General features: G+C 56.9%; 1 protein-coding gene across 6 annotated transcripts in view; it reads left to right on the plus strand.

The window, feature by feature from the left end:
• LRP5 (LDL receptor related protein 5) overlaps window positions 1-18,496 on the plus strand; it is a 103,292-nt gene that overhangs the window by 17,005 nt on the left and 67,791 nt on the right. For 5 of the 6 annotated variants that reach the window (XM_044762572.2, XM_070488294.1, XM_044762573.2 and 2 more), the window contains exon 2: window positions 12,572-12,968. The exons of the other annotated variant lie outside the window; for it this stretch is intronic. In XM_044762572.2, the coding sequence (XP_044618507.1) occupies window positions 12,572-12,968 (397 nt within the window). The remainder of the gene's footprint in view (window positions 1-12,571; window positions 12,969-18,496) is intronic. 6 annotated transcript variants of the gene reach the window in all.

Raw genomic sequence — 18,496 nt, forward strand, 5'->3', positions numbered from 1 at the left:
GGCAAACTAGATTTCCTCCCTGCGGGACTTCTCAGAGCTTTAAAATGGTGATTAAGCATCGGCTGTGTCTCCCCTCTACCTAGGGACCTTTCCAGATCGAGAAGAGAGGGTGATTACTGCTGTGTGAGGTGGGCTGTGCCCAAAGTGACAGGTGACATCACCAGCACTGTTCTTCGCTGTCCCCCTGGCTTTAGTATGTGTGGCTGCTTCACAGTTGTCACCTCTGGGTGGTGGTTATTCTCGTCAGGGGATCTGGTGACGTTTGTCTGCTTTTACATTCTTGGAGCTGCTTGTTGGTTGCTTTTTGGACTTTTCCCCCCTCAAATAGTTTCAGTCAGGAGTCTGTGGGGTGACGTGTGGCACGCGGGGAGGTTGTGGAAGAAAAAGCCCAGCTTCTTCATCTGCCGAAAATATCGCTAAGACGGCCCCTGCCTCCTCGGGGGCCTGAGATAAGCAGATGCCAGGGCCAGCCTCTGTCCGGCCCCCTGGGGTCTGCTGTCGGTGGGGGTGTCGGGCTGGGGGCTGCGTGCCGGGGGCCTCAACTTGCAGGGTTGGGGGCTGGATGACCATCTGATGGTCATCTCTGGAGGTGTCCTGGGCTGGGGTGACCCTCTGCTGGGTGGATCTAGGGCCACACAGCCACTCCTGGAAGGGGCGCAGGTCACTTGGGCCAGGGTCAGGACCTTCCAAGTGGCCTTTGGGGGCAAGGGGCTGCCCCAACTGCTACCCAGGGGTCCCTCTGGCTGGGGTGTGGTGGGCCTGTGTCAGGTCCCAGGATGTGCCGGAGCGGCCGAGCCCAGGCTCTTCTGGAACAGAGGTCCCGTCCTGTCCTTGGCACAGGAGGCCAGAGTGTCCTCCCGCCTGCCCCCGGGCCACAGCCCCCCATGCAGGGGGACAGCGGGGACCCCACCCCAGCCCCCGTTCAGTGAAGACCGAGAGGCCCGTGTCCTGTGTTTCTTTGCTCTGAAGTTTCTGGAATGAGCCCCTCGTGCTCTTTTTATCGTTTGCAACTGGTCTCCTCTTTCCTGCTCCGCCCCCAGACCTGCCCCCGGACCTTTCCTGTGCTCCTTGCTTCCCTGACCTTTGAAATGTGCTCCCTGCTTGGGAAACTGGCCTGGGCCACGGGGTTAATGTCCGCCTTCCTAGAGGGCTGTGTGTGTGCATGCATGTGAGCATGTGTGCACGTGCCCGTGTGAGTGAGTGTGTCAGGATTAGAGAGGCTTGGATGGGGCTGGTCAGCGGCAGAAATGGAAGTGACTGGGCTGGGAGGAGCAGGGTGAGCCCTGGGCTGCGTTGGGAGCAGGGGCCTGACCGAGGGTCCCAGACGAGCGTGTGGGTGGAGGAGGGCAGGCTTGGGCGGGGGGGCCAGTGTGGGGAGCAGTGCGTTGACCTGCCTGACTGGGCCGGGACGGGGAAGCTGGGGACGAGAGGTGGTGGCCTTTGTTCTGCAGCCGATGACATGCACAAACCTCCGGGGAGCGGCTTGATGAATGTCCCGTAGCTCACCATGTTAGCCAGTCAAGAGTAGAACTTCTAGTATTCCAGAAGGTTCCTCCAGCTGCTCCCCAGCCTTCACCCCCATCCCCCCCACCCAGGCGGTTGGACTCTGGTTTTGTCTGTTCTGTGCTCCCCGACACTTGTGGTTGTAGTAAAGCTCTTATAGGGGCTGACCCGGTAGCACAGTGGTTAAGTTTGTGCGCTCTGCTCCAGCGGCCCAGGGTTCACAGGTTCAGATCCCGGGCGGGGACCTATGGACTGTTTGTCAAGCCATGCTGTGGCGGCATCCCACATAAGATAGGGGAAGGTTGGCACAGATGTTAGCAGCAATCTTCCTCACACAAAAAAATTTAAAAGCTCTTTATAAGCCAAACAGCCCTGGGAAGAGGCTGGCTGTCCTTTGGAACAGGTTACCATCGTATGCCAACCTTGGATATTTCTGCTGCAGATTCGAAACAAAAGATAGTGCTTATTCATTATTTTTATGCCGATAGCAGCCCCTCGCATGATAGGTTGATCGATCATTGTTGTAACATACCTGGAATGGGAAGGGCAGGTGGAGGGCCCTCTGCCAGAAGCCCCATGTGCCAGGGCTGGCCTTAGAGGCATGTCCCTTTGGGCAGCCGGGCCCTGCCCTGTATGAGGCCCTGTGGGTGGCATCAGCCATCCCTGCCCTGGGGAGGCAGGTGTGGGCCCTACCTAGTGAGGTGCAGACAACACGCTCGGGGGCGGTGGGGTGAGCTGGGCAGACCTACAGAGGACCCGGCTCACCTGGGCCAGGTGTAGCGACCAGGGCGGGTTTTGTAGGGTGGGAGAGGCCACAGACATGGAGGTGGAGAGAGTGGGGTCCATGTAGGGGAACCTGGGGGTTCTGAGGCCAGGATGGGGGAGCCGGGAGAAGAATTTGGGGGTGTTCCCTGGCTCAGTGGGTCCTGAGGCGGACGTGTAGATGGAGGGGTTTTCGGGGAGCCGTGATCCTTCAGCCAAAGTGGAGGCCGGGGGACTAGAGCCCTTCTGGGCTGTTCGGAGATGTTATCGAGGGTTTTCCTCAGGCTCAGCCCTGCCAGGCCTGCAAGTTTAAATTTGCCAGGCTTTCGGTAAAAGGCAGAACATCTGTTCGGTTAAAGGAAACTTAAGATTTTATTGTTGTTGTAAATGTCAGGTCTCTCCTCTCGAATACTTAAGACAACTGCAAAACCGTGTCACCGAGCCCAGCCCATCTTAGTTGGGGAAGAGCCCGAGAGGAAATCGGGAATTCTGTCGCTGGAATCATGGTCGTCGTGGCTGCACAGGGTCCACGTGGCCGCTGCCACCCCAGGGAGAGGGCAGCACGGGTGTGGGGCGCCTTCCGGGAGCTGCGCATGTGGAAGTGAGCTAGGCTGTTTGGTGTTTCTTCTCCCTTAAGGAAGAAGGTTCCGTGAGAAGCTGAGGTGTGATTCTGCTGGGAATCCTGCTCATGGTGCAGCAATGAGCATTTCCAGCCATTTGAGGATCTCGGAGCTTCGTCCTTGGCAAACCAGCCTGGGCTTCTTACCTGGCCTTGGACACCGGACACTGAACTCTGAGCTCAGAGCTGGGGAGACCCTCGGGGACTGTCGATTTCTCCTCGGTCCCCGTGATTTCAGCCGGGTCAGCACTTTTCTCGCGTTTCCTCTTAGAAAGGAAATGGAACTTTCCTGCCGGGCGTTGGGGGAGGCAGCGTCTGTGTTGCCTTAAACCTTGCTCCCACCCCAACCCGGGCGTCTTTGAAGTTTCGTGTTTTATCCTAAGATTCATGCGGATTTTGCAAAATCTCTCTGTTGTTGTCGTGCTGGTTTTATTATTTTTTAAAATGGCTTGAATTTTATTTAAAGTTCTGGGGATTATATCTAAGAAATAACGCGTAAGACTGGATGCAAAAAAAATAAAATTTTACAGGGACAGCCAAGAAGACCTAAATAATCAGTGTTCGTGGATAGAAAGACTGTGATGTCACAGAGAGATCGTTTTCCCAGATTGATCTGTTGGTTCAGTGTGATTCTCCATGGCGCTATTCCCTTCCCTTCCCTTTCTGGTGCAGAAATATTGCTGCCTGGCAGTCAAGGAAGTGGGGTGGGGACGGGGCACCAAGTAGAGGTGCCAGTGCTGACGTGGCCGGGGGCGCCCGGCATCCGAGAAGCAAGGTGGGGGTGGGGAGAGAGGTGGCAGGCCGGCAGGGGGCTACAGGACTGGTGAGGAGCTGATGACATTGAGCAAGTAAGTAAATATACTGACAATCACAAAAGCCAGGCTTCCACGTTGGAGAAGGTGGAAAGGGGGAAGGGTGACAAATGCAGAAAGGGGGAGATTAGAAGGGTATCCCCAAGAGATTTCACAATTGCAAGGGCTGCCATGAACTTGTGGATTTTTGCCACGTGCGGACACACACACACACGCAGAAATAGAGAAGGAGTTGTGGGGGTGTGTGTAAAGGTATACTTGTATGCATACAGTCGATTCTCATTATTCACTCTAGTTTTGTCCTACAAAGTCACCGCAAACACTGAATTAGTGAATACCGAACAACTGCTCCTGGCAGAAACACGGGATTAGGTTCCTGCCGGCCTCTGGTCACAACATTTTCCTCTCCTGGTCAGTACACAACCTTGTTTTACACGTTTCTGTTTGAAGATGCCATATTTAGGGGCCAGCCCAGTGGTGCAGCGGTTAAGTTTGCACGTTCTGTTTCCACGGCCTGGGGTTCGCCGGCTCGGATCCCGGGTGAGGACATGGCACCGCTTGGGAAGCCATGCTGTGGCAGGCGTCCCACATAGAAAGTAGAGGAAGATGGGCATGGATGTGAGCTCAGGGCCAGTCTTCCTCAGCAAAAAGAGGAGGATTGGCAGTAGTTAGCTCAGGGCTAATCTTCCTCAAAAAAAAAAAAGCCATATTTAATATATATTGTCGATTGATTAACCTGGAACCCACGGCCAGCAAGGCTGTAGCTCCTGCCTGAGGGAATGTCATTGAACACACCTTTTCTCCGTGAGGCACACCGCTGCCTTCTTGTGCTCATGAGCACCAGACAGCACTTGACCACGAGGCCTGGGGGCTGTTGTAAATCACCCACAAAAAGCACGGAAGTGTGGACGATGTGGCACTGACTTGGCTGGGGGGGACAGTGTTTACAGTAGGAGACGAAACAAGAAGCCGGAGCGTTGCTTTGACCCACCTCAGCTGGGAAGCTGTGCGTTGGGCGACTCAGTTGTTTCACCATTCTGTGCATGCACGTGTCCAGAAAAGTTCACGGAGGCCCAGGAGTATTGGTTTGGGGGTTATAAATAAATGTCAGCACGTGGGCGAGCTCTCCGGTGCACGATCTGTGAATAATGAGGATGGGCCGTGCCTGTGTTCTCAGCTTTGTCGCTGAATAGCTGTGAGCACCCACTGTGCCCAGATCTTGGCTTCTAAAGATCACCCTCCACTCAGAAGAGCCAGCTCCTGGAGAAAAGGCTGATTCCAGGGCTGGGGCAGGGAAAATACACAGGAGCCTGGAGCACATTCTTTGTTTTCTTTTCTTTTTTTTTTTGAGGAAGATTAGCCCTGAGCTAACATCTTCTGCCAATCCTCCTCTTTTTGCTGAGGAAGACTGGCCCTGAGCTAACATCCGTGACCATCTTCCTCTACTTTCTGTGTGGGATGCCTACCACAGCATGGCTTGCCAACCAGTGTCATGTCCGCACCCGGGATCCGAACCGGCGAACCCCAGGCCACTGAAGCAGAATGTGCACACTTAACCGCTGTGCCACCGGGCCGGCCCCTGGAGCATATTCTTGTGCCAGCAAGTCAAGAAATCCTCATGGGACAATGGGGATATGCCAAGAGGACAGGAGAGCCAAAGTAAAGCGACCCTCACTGTCCAAATCTAGGACAGTTTGACCATCCAAATAAATGAGAATATTGGATCTTAAGCCACTTAACAAAATAGGAATAGAGGAGTCTATACTGGCTTCAATAAACGGCTAAATCGTATGTCATGGGAGCGCTTTAAGGACCAGCCAACTTTTAAAAACAAAATCCTGAATGAAGGCTGCAACCATAGTTCTAAGCCATTCTTTTGATTAGCTGATAATATCCTGTAATATGACTACACCATCCGTTTTTATTTATATGATTATTTTGAGTTGTGTTAAAATGCACTGAACGTAAAATTGACCCTCTTAACCCCTTCAAAGGGTCCAGTTCCGTACATGAAGTGCATCCACATGGCTGTGCAGCCGTCACCTCCGCCCGTCCCCCACCGTCCTTTAATGAACTGTGCAGAGCAGGGTTTTGCCAGCACAAACGACAGTGAATCATTGCATCGCACTCTCTCTCCCACCAGCTGAGCGGCGATATCTTTGCTTTTTCATCTTATAAAACTTTAAATAAGATGCCGTAAGCAATCCTGGCTGAGATTTTGTGGCACTTGGGAAGCTGGCTGTAAACTGTGTAAGGGGGTGCGGTGGGCCCGGGACAGCCGGGACCTCCTGGAGGATGTGAGTCAGGAGGACCTGGCTCCACCAGGCGTCGGGGCTGGTTGGAAAGCCTTCTTGCCTGGGCACGTGGTGCTGGCGCAGGGCTGGACAAGCAGGCAAGAGAACAGCGGTGGGAAGGCAGGAGTGGACCTAGGAGGTATGGCGCCTAACAGAGGTGGCAAGGAGGAACCCCTCCCCCTGGGGGTAGGAGCCTGAGGAGGTGCCCAGGGTGGGTAGCATGAATACCCAGAACTCAAGCTAGAAGGCACCCGGAGGCGTCACAGAAGTTGTTTGTGAGCCATTGTGAACAGAATTAATTAACTTGAGTGCATGGATGCATCTTGGTGTCGGGCCAGGGCATACTTGGCATTCGCTAAGTCTTGTTCATACTTCCAGGTTCCCATCTCCCCTCCTCCAGGCAGCCTGCCAGGACCACCCAGAGCCAGCTCTTCCTCCTCCAGGAAGCCTCCCGGGACCACCTGACAGCTCTTTCTCCTCCAGGCACCTCCTGTCCATGTCACTCATCTGCCCTGTCCTCTTGCATAGGTGGTTGTTCAACGGTGTGCATGGACGTGCGCATGTGTGTGCAGTGTGTGTCCTGCCCAACTGAACTACAGGCTCCTCGAACGTGGCCCCACCTTGTCTTCCGTTTCTTGGCCTTCCCCCCAGGGCTGGCGCAGGACGAAGGACCGTTCCTGACGGATAAAGCCGTGGGTCGTGTCCCGGCTCCAGCCTGCTCCAATGGGCAGTGTAACTTACGCTTGGTGTCTGTCGTGAGGCCTGTCCTAAAAATGTGGCTGATTTGGGTGTAGAAGCAGGGGATCGGGTTCCCTCGGGTCGGGTTGTGTTTGGTGTAACCATGTGAACGGTGTCCCGTCCGGACTATCGGAACGGAAGCCATGCCATCTGCTGTGAATTCTATATAGAAATCCCGGCTGGGCTTACGTGGGTGAGCCGGGATGGCTGGCGCTGGGATTTCCAGACTCCGGTTCCGCTGCGGTAGAGACGGTCAGTGAATCAGGGGTCCTGGGACCCGAGGTGGGAGGGGAGAGAGTGGCCTTTGTCTGACGCTGATTGGCCGAGGGTGCTGGGGACGTCAGAGCCACCCTGGAAATAGGTGGGGATGGTCTGCTCCCGCTCCCCTACCAGGGAGGTGCAAGAAGCCACACAGGACCTTGTGGGCCGTCCGGAGGGCTGTGCCGAGAAGGGGCTGTGTCAATCCAGGGTCGCGGACGGGGTCATCTGCTCCTGATTAAACCGACTGGGAAGCCAGGGTGAAGGAAGCCTGTCACAGGGAATTCACCAGGCTCTCGATGCGGCGTGGCCTTTAAAAAAATTATTGATTTATGGAGGCAAACTTCACATAACGTGAGATTAAACCATTTCAAAGTGAATAATTCAGTGGAATTTAGTCCATTCACAATGTATAGCCACAACTTCTGTCTCATTCCAGAACGTTCCCAAAGGAAACACCATACCCATTAAACAGTTAGTCCTCATTCCTCCCTACCCCCCACCCCAGCCCATGGCAACCACGAATCTGCTGTCTGTCTCTATGGATTTGCCTGTTCGGGACGTTTCGAGTGGATGGAATCCTACAACACGTGGCCTTTTGTGTCTGGCTTCTTCATGTAGCATTGTGTTCTCAAGGTTCACCCGTGTGGTAGTGTCTGTCAGTGCTTCATCCCTTTTTATGGCTGAGTAATATTCCGTCGTGTGGATAGAGCACATTGTGTCCATCCATTCATCTGTTGATGGACCCTTGGGCTGCTTCTACCTTCTGTCTGTTGTGAGTGGCGCTGCTGTGAACGTGTGTTCATTGGAGTCCCTGTTTTCGGTTCTTTTGGGCATGTGCCGAGGAGTGGAATTGCCAGGTCACGTGGTAACCATGCGTAACTTTTGGGAAGAAATTGCCAACTTCTTTCCACAGCAGCCAGTGGTGCCTTTTAAGAACAGCTACCATTTTTGGCTTTATAGATGAGGAAACTGAGGCTCAGAGTGGAGATGAGATGTGTTACCCCAAATCTCACAGCTGGAGTCCAGGCTGGGATTTGAACCCGGGCCCCTGAGTCTGTGTGCACGTGCTTTCCTTTCTAGCCAAGCTGGCCCTGGGCTGGATGAGTGCAACGTTTAATTAATTACAACCACCACCACCCTGACTGTTATTTATGGAGTGTTTAAAATGGACCTTTGTATGAATTGTCCTCTTTCAGCCTCACAGTCTCTCATGTAAGGGTGCAGGAATTACTCCCATTTCACAGACGGGATGTTGAGGTCGGGTGGGCCAGGTCTGAGCCGGGGCAGCTCTGAGCTGTCACCCTGAGCTGGCTTCGGGGCTCCCACGCGGGGGTCCAACCTGGTCTGTGTGCCCTTGTGATATATGATCCTGAAAATCGTATTTGCACAATCAACTTCATCACAACACGTGTGGAATTTGGGGTTCAAAAACTTTAAAAATATGTTTACCCAGACACTCTGTGAGGTCGTCTTTCCCTTGTCCAGTCTCCGTTCCCGTGTTTGTCCCCACCTAGCACTCTCTCATAACTGCAATTCTAGTTCAAATCAGGGTTTATAGTTCCGTTGCGTGTGTGTGGACCTAACAGGACATCTTACACACTTTCTGGTGTGACTGCACGCGTTTTTCTTACTGCGTTAATGGACGCAACTTTCCACTGAGAGGACAGTCTGGTTAGCTGTGCCATTGGAGGTATTTTCTTGTTTATTTTTTCTTATTGTGAGTAAGGCTGCAGCAAATATTGTGACTAGAATCTTTTCCTTCCTCCAGGTGTTCCTTGGGATAAATTCCTGGGAGGGTGATTCCTGGGGAGAAGGCTTCAACATTTCCATGGTGCTTAATACCAGCTGACACGGTGTTTTCTGAAAGGGCTGTTCTGGCATCTGTGGCCACCAGGTGACAATCTGTCTGGTTTTTATGGTGACTCCGCGTGGGTCCTGGGTCGCTGTGGTGGCTGGGCCAGCGGCTCTGTCCTGTCCATCCTGCCCGCCCTTCCTTCTTGCATTATATCATTTCTTCTCACTGCCCCGAAGCTCAGGCCACCAGTCAAGCCACGATCCTTGGGTGGAGTGACTGGGCAGGTCAAGTCACCTTTCCAAGAGCTGTAGTCTCCTCACCTGGGGGATATGCAACCGTGACCCCTGACGTGCAGTGGGCTGGGAGGTGAGAGGTTCTCCTGCACATGGGCACCTGGGGAAGGAGCACATAGGACCAGCGTCTGCTGCTGTCCCGCATGTCCCACCCCAGGACCTTTGCACTGGCTGTTCCCTCTGCAGGGGACACTCTCCCTCGGGCCCTCCCTCACCCTCTTCAGGTCTTTGCCCAGCTGTCACTTTCTCAGTGAGACCTCCCGACCATCTTCTGTGAAATGGCAGCCCCCCTCTCCCAAACCCTTTTCCCTGCTGTTTTTCCAACCACAGCGTTGATGTTCCGAGGTACTGACCTTGCCTCATCTATTAGATTTATTGCTTATTGTCTGTTCCCTCACTGGAATATAGGACATGAGTGCGGGTTCTTGGTTCAGTTGCCTGTGCCCAGACGGGGGGTGTGTGTGCTACATGACGCTCCGTCCCGGTCGCGGCCCAGTGCACCACTCCTTGTGGCCGCCTGTCCTGATGCCCTTTTCTCACATTTCTCCTCGGCTGTCCTCCTGCCCGCATCCCCCCCGCGGGCTGGCTTCCCTCTGTCCATCCTGGCCCGGCCTCTCTCTGCCAGTGGGAGAGGAGGGAGCCCAGAGGAGGCCACGTCTCCCCGATGGGCCAGAGCACGTGGGGCGTTAGCCTGAGTTGCCCAGGCCCAGAAGAGGGGACTGGGGAGCAGGCGCGGCCTGTGCCGGCTGGGGAAGGCGCTCCCCACCGCCCCGTGAGTTCCTCAGGTGACGGAATCTGAAGTGGGCGCCTCTAACACTTCAGAGTGGAGTGTGGGTGGTTGCTAAACGTCTCGGAGCAGGAGCAGCTCCTCCTGGGGAGAGCCTGCCTGCCAAGCCCACACCCGCGCCCGCCAGCCGGCTCCCCTCCCCGAGGCCCAAAAAGCACAGGAAATTGACAGCCTCCCCCCACCCGCGGCCGGCCTTTGAAGGGCGCACCTGAACTGCCCAGAGTGTAAACTGGGGGGGAAAATGTGGTCTTTCCAGTTCGGGGAGAAAGAACAGAGCGCACCAAGGATGTTTTGCGCCTGGGGCAGCTTCCAAGAGCTCCCTGTGCCCCGCTTCCCCGGCCCCTGCGCCCCGGTCCTCTGGGACCTCTGCTGTGGGGAAGTGTTTCCTGGGTTTCTGGACAACAGTTGGGGCTGGCGACTTGCCCCCCCCCCCCACCCCAGGGGTACCTCCCTCCGCAGCGCCTCCCTTCTGTCTGGAAAGCGGCTGATCAGAGACTCCTTGTCTGAGGGCCATCCACCTGGTGAATCTCATCCCTCACCTGCAGTTACCACTTCCGCTTGAATACCTGTGGCCACGGGGAGCTTACTCCCTCTTGAGACAATCCCTTTTCTTGTCGTCCAGAGGCGCTAATTTAAGGTAGAAAGAGAAGTCAGCTTTCTTCTCCCTACTTGCTTTTAACAAGAGGTGCTCAGGCTGGAGCGGGGCCACCCTGGGGCCCTTGGCGACAGCACCGTGTGCACGCCTGTGTGTGTCCGTTTCTCAGGAGAGGATCAGCTTCTCAGGGGCTTTGTGACCCCCGGAAGGTTAAGAACCACTGCATGCCTGGGCAGGTCACGCCTTTGCTGGATGAGTGGGGACGAGCCAGGGGACGTTGCCTCCGGGAGCTGGGGAGCCTGGCACCGTCAACCTCACGGGTGAGATGGGATTACGGATAATCCCAGCTCCGGTGGTGGCGATGGATGGGAACATGGTGTGGGAGTGCCGAGTTCTCTGGCTGTGCCGTGGGGTGTCTTTTGTTTGTGCCGGCTCTGGCTGCTGCCGCCGTGCCCTCCAGATCCCGCACACGACCCTCTTCCCTGGGAAGGTCCCTGCCTCCCGTCTTCACTGATTCTCCCTCCTCTCAAAGTTCTGGACCCTCCCTGATCCTCAGTGTCGTCCCCGTCTCCCACTGCCCTATACAGCCTGCCAACCTCTGACCCCCAGATGGTACCCGACTGTCAGCCGGGCCTCTGGGGGTGAGTGTCGCTGCTGTTCCTCTCCCTGGAGCCTCTGCCTGGGGGTCGGGATCCAGACCCTTCTGGGAAGCCCCCTCTTTTCCTTTTCACCTCTCTCCAGGCAAAGGTGACTCACTGTCTTGAAGTTGGGGTGTGCAGGCGGGGTGGGTGAGTGAGATGCATTTAGAGAGCAGCTGCTGCGTGCTGGTGGGCGGGGGGCGGGCAGGGGCGTTCTTAGATGGTCAGATGGGCCTTCTGGAGTGCAGCGTCCACTAGGACCCTCAGCATGTTGGGGAGGATTCTCGTGAGCAGCTGGGAAAACAGGGAATGTTCCATTTTTAATTTTTAACAACTTTTTATGGAAGGCCTTATCCACAGAAAAGTGATGCATTTTGACAAACCGAATACACTCGTGCAGCCAGCACGTGACGAGTGTTCCAAAATGCAGAGGCGAACCTGGCCGTGCAGGCTTCTCTCGAAGCCTTATCTGCCCCTTCTGTGAAATGGGAATAATGTCATCACGGCCCACGCCTGTGCGCAGTGTGCGCAGGAGGCTTGGAGCTCTGTGTACGGCGTGTGAACTGCACAGAGCTGTCAGCCTGTGACAACGTGTGTTCTTTATTATACGTTTGCACCTGCTTGGGGCCGGGGTGGGGTTGAGATTTGGGGACAGATGTTTTGGGAGGCCATCTCTCCCTTACAAGAGGTCGGGATGTCCAGCTCAGATGCGGTTGCCCCATCCCATTGTTTGATTTTTACAGTGTCCTTTCCTGCCGCAAAGAATTGTAGAGCTGACATAGCGGTGATGGCAGTGGTGATGGCGGGAGTGGCAGAGCCCCGTAGACGGTCCTGACCTCGAGTCCTCCCCACGTCCTCCCGTCCTGCAGAGGAGGGGCTGGGATCTGAGCTGGGCCCTCGTCCCGGCAGCCTGACCTTCCTCTGAGCAGCGCGCGGAGCTGTCGAAGGGGTTTGGGGTGGCATTCCGGAGTGGGAACCTGAGGCCACAGGAAGGGAATTGTAAGGGAATCGTGAGGCTCCGTCTGGCCTGGACTTCTGATCCCAGCCGGGCCTCTCCTGGGCAGCGTGGCCAGGGCTGTGCCTTGTGTCCCCTCCCCTGCGTCAGGGTGACCAGGATGATGTGATTTCTCTGCAGCCCCCAGAGGACCCGTGTGACCTGGTCGTGGCATCTGTGTATGAGGTGGTGGGCGTGGCAGGAAGAGTCGCCCAGGCCTGGGTGGGAGGGACGGCAGCTCTCGGTGGTTTCAGTAGCAACAGCACTGTTTGCTGTGTTGACAGAGCCTCTGAACGGTGTGGCTGGGGCCTGCCCGGGCTCCTTTCTGGCGGCACCTTAGGGAGTGGAAGGAAGGAGCCGGAGAGCCTTGGACACGGGTGGGCGGGTGCCAGGAGTGCTTCGTGCCCGCAGCCACCTGTCTTGAGCTGTGCGGCCTGCGGCTCGGCCAGCGGTCCTCACGGTTTGCTTCCACCCCCACAGCCTCACCTCTCCTGTTGTTTGCCAACCGCCGGGACGTGCGGCTGGTGGACGCCGGCGGAGTCAAGCTGGAGTCCACCATCGTGGTCAGCGGCCTGGAGGACGCGGCCGCGGTCGATTTCCAGTTCTCCAAGGGAGCCGTGTACTGGACGGACGTGAGCGAGGAGGCCATCAAGCAGACCTACCTGAACCAGACGGGGGCCGCCGTGCAGAACGTGGTCATCTCCGGCCTGGTGTCGCCCGACGGCCTGGCCTGCGACTGGGTTGGCAAGAAGCTGTACTGGACGGACTCGGAGACCAATCGCATCGAGGTGGCCAACCTCAACGGAACGTCACGCAAGGTCCTCTTCTGGCAGGACCTTGACCAGCCGCGGGCCATCGCCTTGGACCCTGCTCATGGGTAAACCCAGCTGCCTCTCCCCTCGGGAGGGTTGGGCGGGACATGGTTTCTCTCTTGAACTTACTTGAGCCGAAGTACCTTTTTTAGAGAAAACCTGGCAATCTTGAAATGAGTTTGCCTTTCAGAATTTACTGAGAGTTTTTTCCCCTTGATGTTCCATAGTTACATTTCTTTGTTAAACTTACTTTGTCAGAGGTGATGCCATGCTTGGCCGTGGACTTGAACCATTACCCATCTCTGTTGCGTGCATAACGGGGTCTGACAGGTGCGGACGCTTAACCCTTGGCATCTGCACCTTTCACCCCTTTGTAACTGCATTAGCAGAAAACGGGTGGAAAAAGCGAAACTCCTCATCCAAAAGTAGAACTTGCTGAGGGGTTGTTTCTCTAGTCTCTTCCAGAAGCTTTCTGCTCCCCTTTCTGAGCTCACTGAGGCCCATGAAGGCTCAGGGCCCGGCCACGAGGGCCAGGTCGCGTTTGTGGGTGGCGGTAAAGCTAAGAACATACTCGGAGTTGAAGGCTGGGATGGTGAGATTGTGGGGAGATGGCCGAGCTCCGCTGGCCAGCCAGGCCACACTCATTCTAGCCTTTTCCAAGCAAGAGCTGTTTGCTCAGTCACTCCTTGGCCCTCGGTCCCCTCCTCCCGCAGCCTGGGAAGGACACACTGTTACTTGGACTGCACCAAGCCAGCCACCTGCCCACAGTCAGTGACCGACCCACTGTCTGTCCACTCTCTGCTGTCTCTGAGATCTCGAACAGAAACTCAGTAGGACCCCTGGCTCTGGTCCTGATGCCACCAACTTACTGCTGCCCGTGAGTGTGCCCTCCCCTGTCCTGGGGGTGATGCTGGCTGTGCTGCCTGGAGGCCAAGCCGGAGGGGCGTGTCAGCCTGCCCTGGGGCGGGCGCAATGACAGGCCCAGGAGTCAGAGGCCTGTCCCACTGAGGCTGGTGTTCGGGGCACTTGGGGCGGAGGCCGGGTGAAGGGCGCTGTGGTGGCCGAGCAAACCTCTGTCCACAGGGGCTCTTGGTGTGTTGACTTCGAAAGTGCTCTAGACTGGCTTCTGACGTCGGGGAAGTGCTGGCGACTTTTAAAGCTGGCTGGTTTGTGTACAAACTGAATGTGCGTGTGTGCACTTGCACGCAGGTGTGTCTGAGCCACTGAGTGTGGCAGTGGGAGGGTGTGAGCCTCTGTGCATGTTCCAGTGTGGGTACATGTGTGTGCATGTGAGGGTGTGCACGGATCAGTGTGCACACACACCAGCAGTAGGATGGGGTGGACTTTATGGTCCTGCTGTCTGACCCCCTGAAGTCAGGCCAGAAGAGCCTGGTGCCCCCACCACCAGAAGAGCGTCCCAGGGGGGCCATGCCAGGCAGTGACGTCCCTGTAGGCCTCTCTTGCCCCCCCTCCAAGTGGGCTGAGCTGCCCGGGGGCCAGCCTGACCTTCCAGGATGGTCTCCATGCTGCCTGGCGAACCGTCCGTGTGTCAGACGTCTCCCACGCAGCACTGTGGCTCCAGCACCCCTGGAGTCACTGACCACCTGCCAGGAGCAGGTGGCTGGCGTGGCCGAGTCTCCCTGGCTGAGAGAGGGCATCCGTCGGTGGCTATAGAGGCTGAAGGGAGCAGCTTCGAGGTCCTTACGATGCACTGCGAGGAGAAGACCGTAAACAGATGTTTCCAAGAGGGATGTGTGCCACAGAGAGTAAAACAGGGCCTGAGCTCTGGGAGGGCGAGGTGAGGGGCTTCCCATTGTAGGTTGGCAGCCTGCCTGGGAAGTTCTCTTAGTATCGTTTGAGCAGAGACCTGGAGCAGATGAGGGTGAGAGCCATGCAGCCATCTGGGAGAAGAGTATTCCAGGTGGAGGAACAGCCAGTGCAAAGGCCCTGGGGTAGGAGGGGCTGGAGGTGTTGGAGGGGCTATAGTGGAGTGAGGGAGGGGCAGGGGAGGATACATAAAGTGGGAAGAGGAGACAAATCAGGTTTCGAGTGGAGCAGTCACCCGTCTGACTCATGCTCAAGGGGGTCCCTCTGGCTGTTGGAGTGGGAGTCGACTTTGGGCCGGAAACAGGGAGCTCCGTTAGTGGCTGTTACTGTGATCCTGGCAATAGAGGGTAGCAGCCTGGACCAGAGAGGTAGTGGGCTGGGGGTGAGAAGTGGCCATATTTGGGATCCATTTTGAAGACAGAACCAACTGGATTTGCTGGCACTTTGCATGTAGGTTGGAGAGAGACAAGAAGCAAGGATGGCAGGGTGCTGCTCTGTGCCTCAATGTCCCCATCTGTACAGAGGTGTGACCATGTCACATGTCATGTAGAAAATGCCAAGAACAATTAATGGGTTCAATACATGTTAGTTAGCTGTTGTTATACTAAAAATGCCCCTCCCTGTCAGCTGAAATATAATCTCCACATCCGTGCTCTTATTCCTCTTTTTTCCTTCCTCATGGCCTTTTACCTTCTTGGTTGGGAGGTGCTTGTTGCTCAGTTGTGAGGAGCTTGGTACTCTGTTGGAGGGTGCTTGGTGCTCAGTTGTGAGGAGCTTGGTGCTTGGTGCTTGGTTGGGAGGTGCTTGGTGCTCAGTTGTGAAGAGCTTGGTACTCGGTTGGGAGGTGCTTGGCACTCAGTTGGGAGGTGCTTGGTGCTGGGTTGGGAGCAGTCTTCACGCTCCCATCCAGGCTGGCTTTCTTTGCACCATCTCTGGGAGCCAGTCAGTCTCTGGCTCTGGTTTTTCTTATTAAGTGTTTGAAATCCTTTCTGATCTTGCTTCTGAATTCTCCCCCAGATCTCCTTGCGATCACACCCCTGCCCCCTGGGGCAGAGTAGACTTTGGTGCTGATGTCCTGGGCAGGGTTATGAGGCCCTGCCTTCCCCCGCCCCAGTAACACATCTGATGAGGAAGGGAGTGAAGATGGCAGTGGTGGTCCCCACTCCCCAAATTGAATGTGGTTGAGAATGCTGGACTGTGGTCCCCAGGTTCATCTGTGAATGAGCTTGAAGTTTGTGGTCCTCAAGTTTGCTTGTGAATGTGGTTGAGGTTTGAGATGCCAGCTCTGTCGCCTTAGGCACCGCGTTGCCTAGGAGAGGGGAGTCCAGGCCAGTGCATAGAAGCCAACGGCGGCACCCCCATTCTCACCAAATATTGACCCGAACGTGGTCCCCTGCACGAGTTTAAGCTCTGAGTCCTGGGGGCAGGACCGCTGTCCTGAGAATGGGGACAGTGGGTTTTGTCCTCCGTCCTGGTTGCAGGCACGAGATTGACAGAGGCAGCTTTGCCTCCTCTGGGCCCCATTGGAGCCCCTGCCACCTCCTTGTGCCCTCCTGTGATGCTCTCCCCCCGGGGTCCTTCCTCAGATGAGGGATACCCACCCCGGCCGTCATCAGGATGGAAGGTTCTCGGTCCGAATGTCCACCTCCGTGTGCATGTGACCAAGAGCCCACAGCCAGGAGGGCCCACGGGCCCTGGGGATGGGACTTGGTGCAGTTTCGGCTGCGCGGGTGGCAAAGCACAGGCGTCCCGGCTGGGTGGAGGAAGGCACCAGCGCCAGGTGCCCACGGGGTGGCAGCGTGCACCCTGGGGAGGACCCTCTGGCCCCGAGTCCCTGGACCAGGCTGACACCAGCCCAGCCCTGGGAGGACGCCCAGACCTGTCCCAGCCCACGAGGGGCTGCCGAGGCTGCTGGGTCTCCAGTTAAAGCCTGGCTGAAACCCAACCCCCTGTTTGAGATGCAAAATGGCCCCTCTCTAAAATAACCCACAACCACAGCCGCAGCCAGCCTCTCTCCGAGCCTGGGCGGCAGCGTTTCTCTTCGGAAGCTGGTCTTCCTCCGTGGGATCTGGCGGGGCCTGTGGCAGTGCTGAGGACTCTGCAAGAGCGCGTCCACGCCAGCCGGGCCCCGTCGCGGAGTGGCTCGCAGATTCCCCATTTAAGGAAACCAGCGGGCCTCTGTTATGAAACCCGGGGGAAGGAATTTGAATTATGCTCCTCGCTGAGATCCGGAGCCTTCCCCTTGGCCGCCGTGGAGCATTCGGGGAGGGCAGGAGGGGCTGGGCTGGCTCTGAGACCCAAGCTCCTGCTACCTTCCTGGGGGGGCTGGGCCCTGTCCAGGCTGCGGGGGGTGGCAAGAGCACAGGGAAAGGGAGGCGCGTGCACCAGCCCGCGGGAGCCTTGGCCGAGCTGGCCGACAGCACCTGCGAGCTGGGACTGCCAGGAAAAGTTCACAACAGCCCCGGCCAGCAGGCGAGGGGTGAGTCATATGACGGCCAGGCTCTGGCCTTAGCCAGAGAAACACGCTGTGCTCCCGGCGCCCCTGGCGTGTGACCTGGTGCAGGTCAGCCTTTTGGAGCCTCAGTTTTCTCATCTGTCCAATGGGGCTAGTAGTTGTCACTTTCCCTGGGTCAGTCGAGTTCTCTCTAGATGCAAAGGAGAGAGCGCAAGAGAGGCTTTTTGGAGAGGTGTCTGGATGAAGCACGCTCTCTCCTGTCTGTCCCCACTGGGTCTGGAGAGGAGGGGAGCTTGGCGACAACAGCTGGGTGCAGTTGTTGTGTGGCCACCGTGCCGGGAGGTGGGTATGTTTTGTACGGAGCCCCTGCAAGCTCGTTCGTGTTAATCTCGGCACGACTCCTCCGGCAGGTGGCAGCAGCCCCGGCTTGGAAATCATGCCCGTCTGGGAAGCCTGCCTGGCTCCATGGAAGTGGGTGGCCGCTGAGCTCCCGTCGGGGGGAGAGGTGGCAGCTGCGTGTGTATCTTTTCCCTCTCCCACTGGACAGAGGCCCCCAAGGGGCAAGGCTGAGCCTGTTCTCCCACGTCCCTGAAGACCGCGCTGGTCCCTGGTGGCCGCCGCTCAGGGTTTGCTGTAACTGGACGAGGTTTTATCTCTGGAAGTGGAGGCGAAGAGCAGTGGGGGGACTTGCTGGTCACGGAAGCAGCTGGAAGAGAAGGGTCTCTGGGCCCACAGAATAGGGCATCTGAGAAGCGCCACTGTTCTCTGACTCACTCAGCTTGCAGGCACCACCTCTCCCCACTGGGCTTGCGCCCCCGGTGGGCCCTCCCACTGATGGCACAGGTGGCTCCCCTGCTGTCCTCAGTCGGGGTTCCAGCGGGGCTCCCATTGGCTGGGCGTGAATGAGCCTCCTGTCTCTAGAGCGGTCACTCAGGCGGAGTAATGGATTTGCTGATGGCCAGGACCCATCCATGCCCACCCTGGGGGGCGGGGAGTGGGGAGTTACATGGACCGCCAGTGGGAGAGGGTCCCTCAAAGGGAAATTGGGCACCGTCCGCCTCCTCTGTGGAGAAGAGCTGCTGGGTAGACAAAATGAAACAGACCTGCCATGCCTTGTGTCCCGTGGCTCGTCCACGCTGCCTGGGATGGAACCCAGGGGACTCGTGTCTTCCAGACTGGTGTTTTCCTCTCTGGTCTCCACTGAGGAGCCGTGCCCAGCCTCCAGGCTCACATCGGTGGGCGCCTCGCTCCGTGGCCGGCCTGGCCCCCGGGAGCTGGCGGGGTTTGAACCCGTCACCCCGGACGCCTGGT

The sequence above is a fragment of the Equus asinus genome, chromosome 17 (genome assembly GCF_041296235.1).
Source record: "Equus asinus isolate D_3611 breed Donkey chromosome 17, EquAss-T2T_v2, whole genome shotgun sequence".
Taxonomy (NCBI): Eukaryota; Metazoa; Chordata; class Mammalia; order Perissodactyla; family Equidae; genus Equus; species Equus asinus.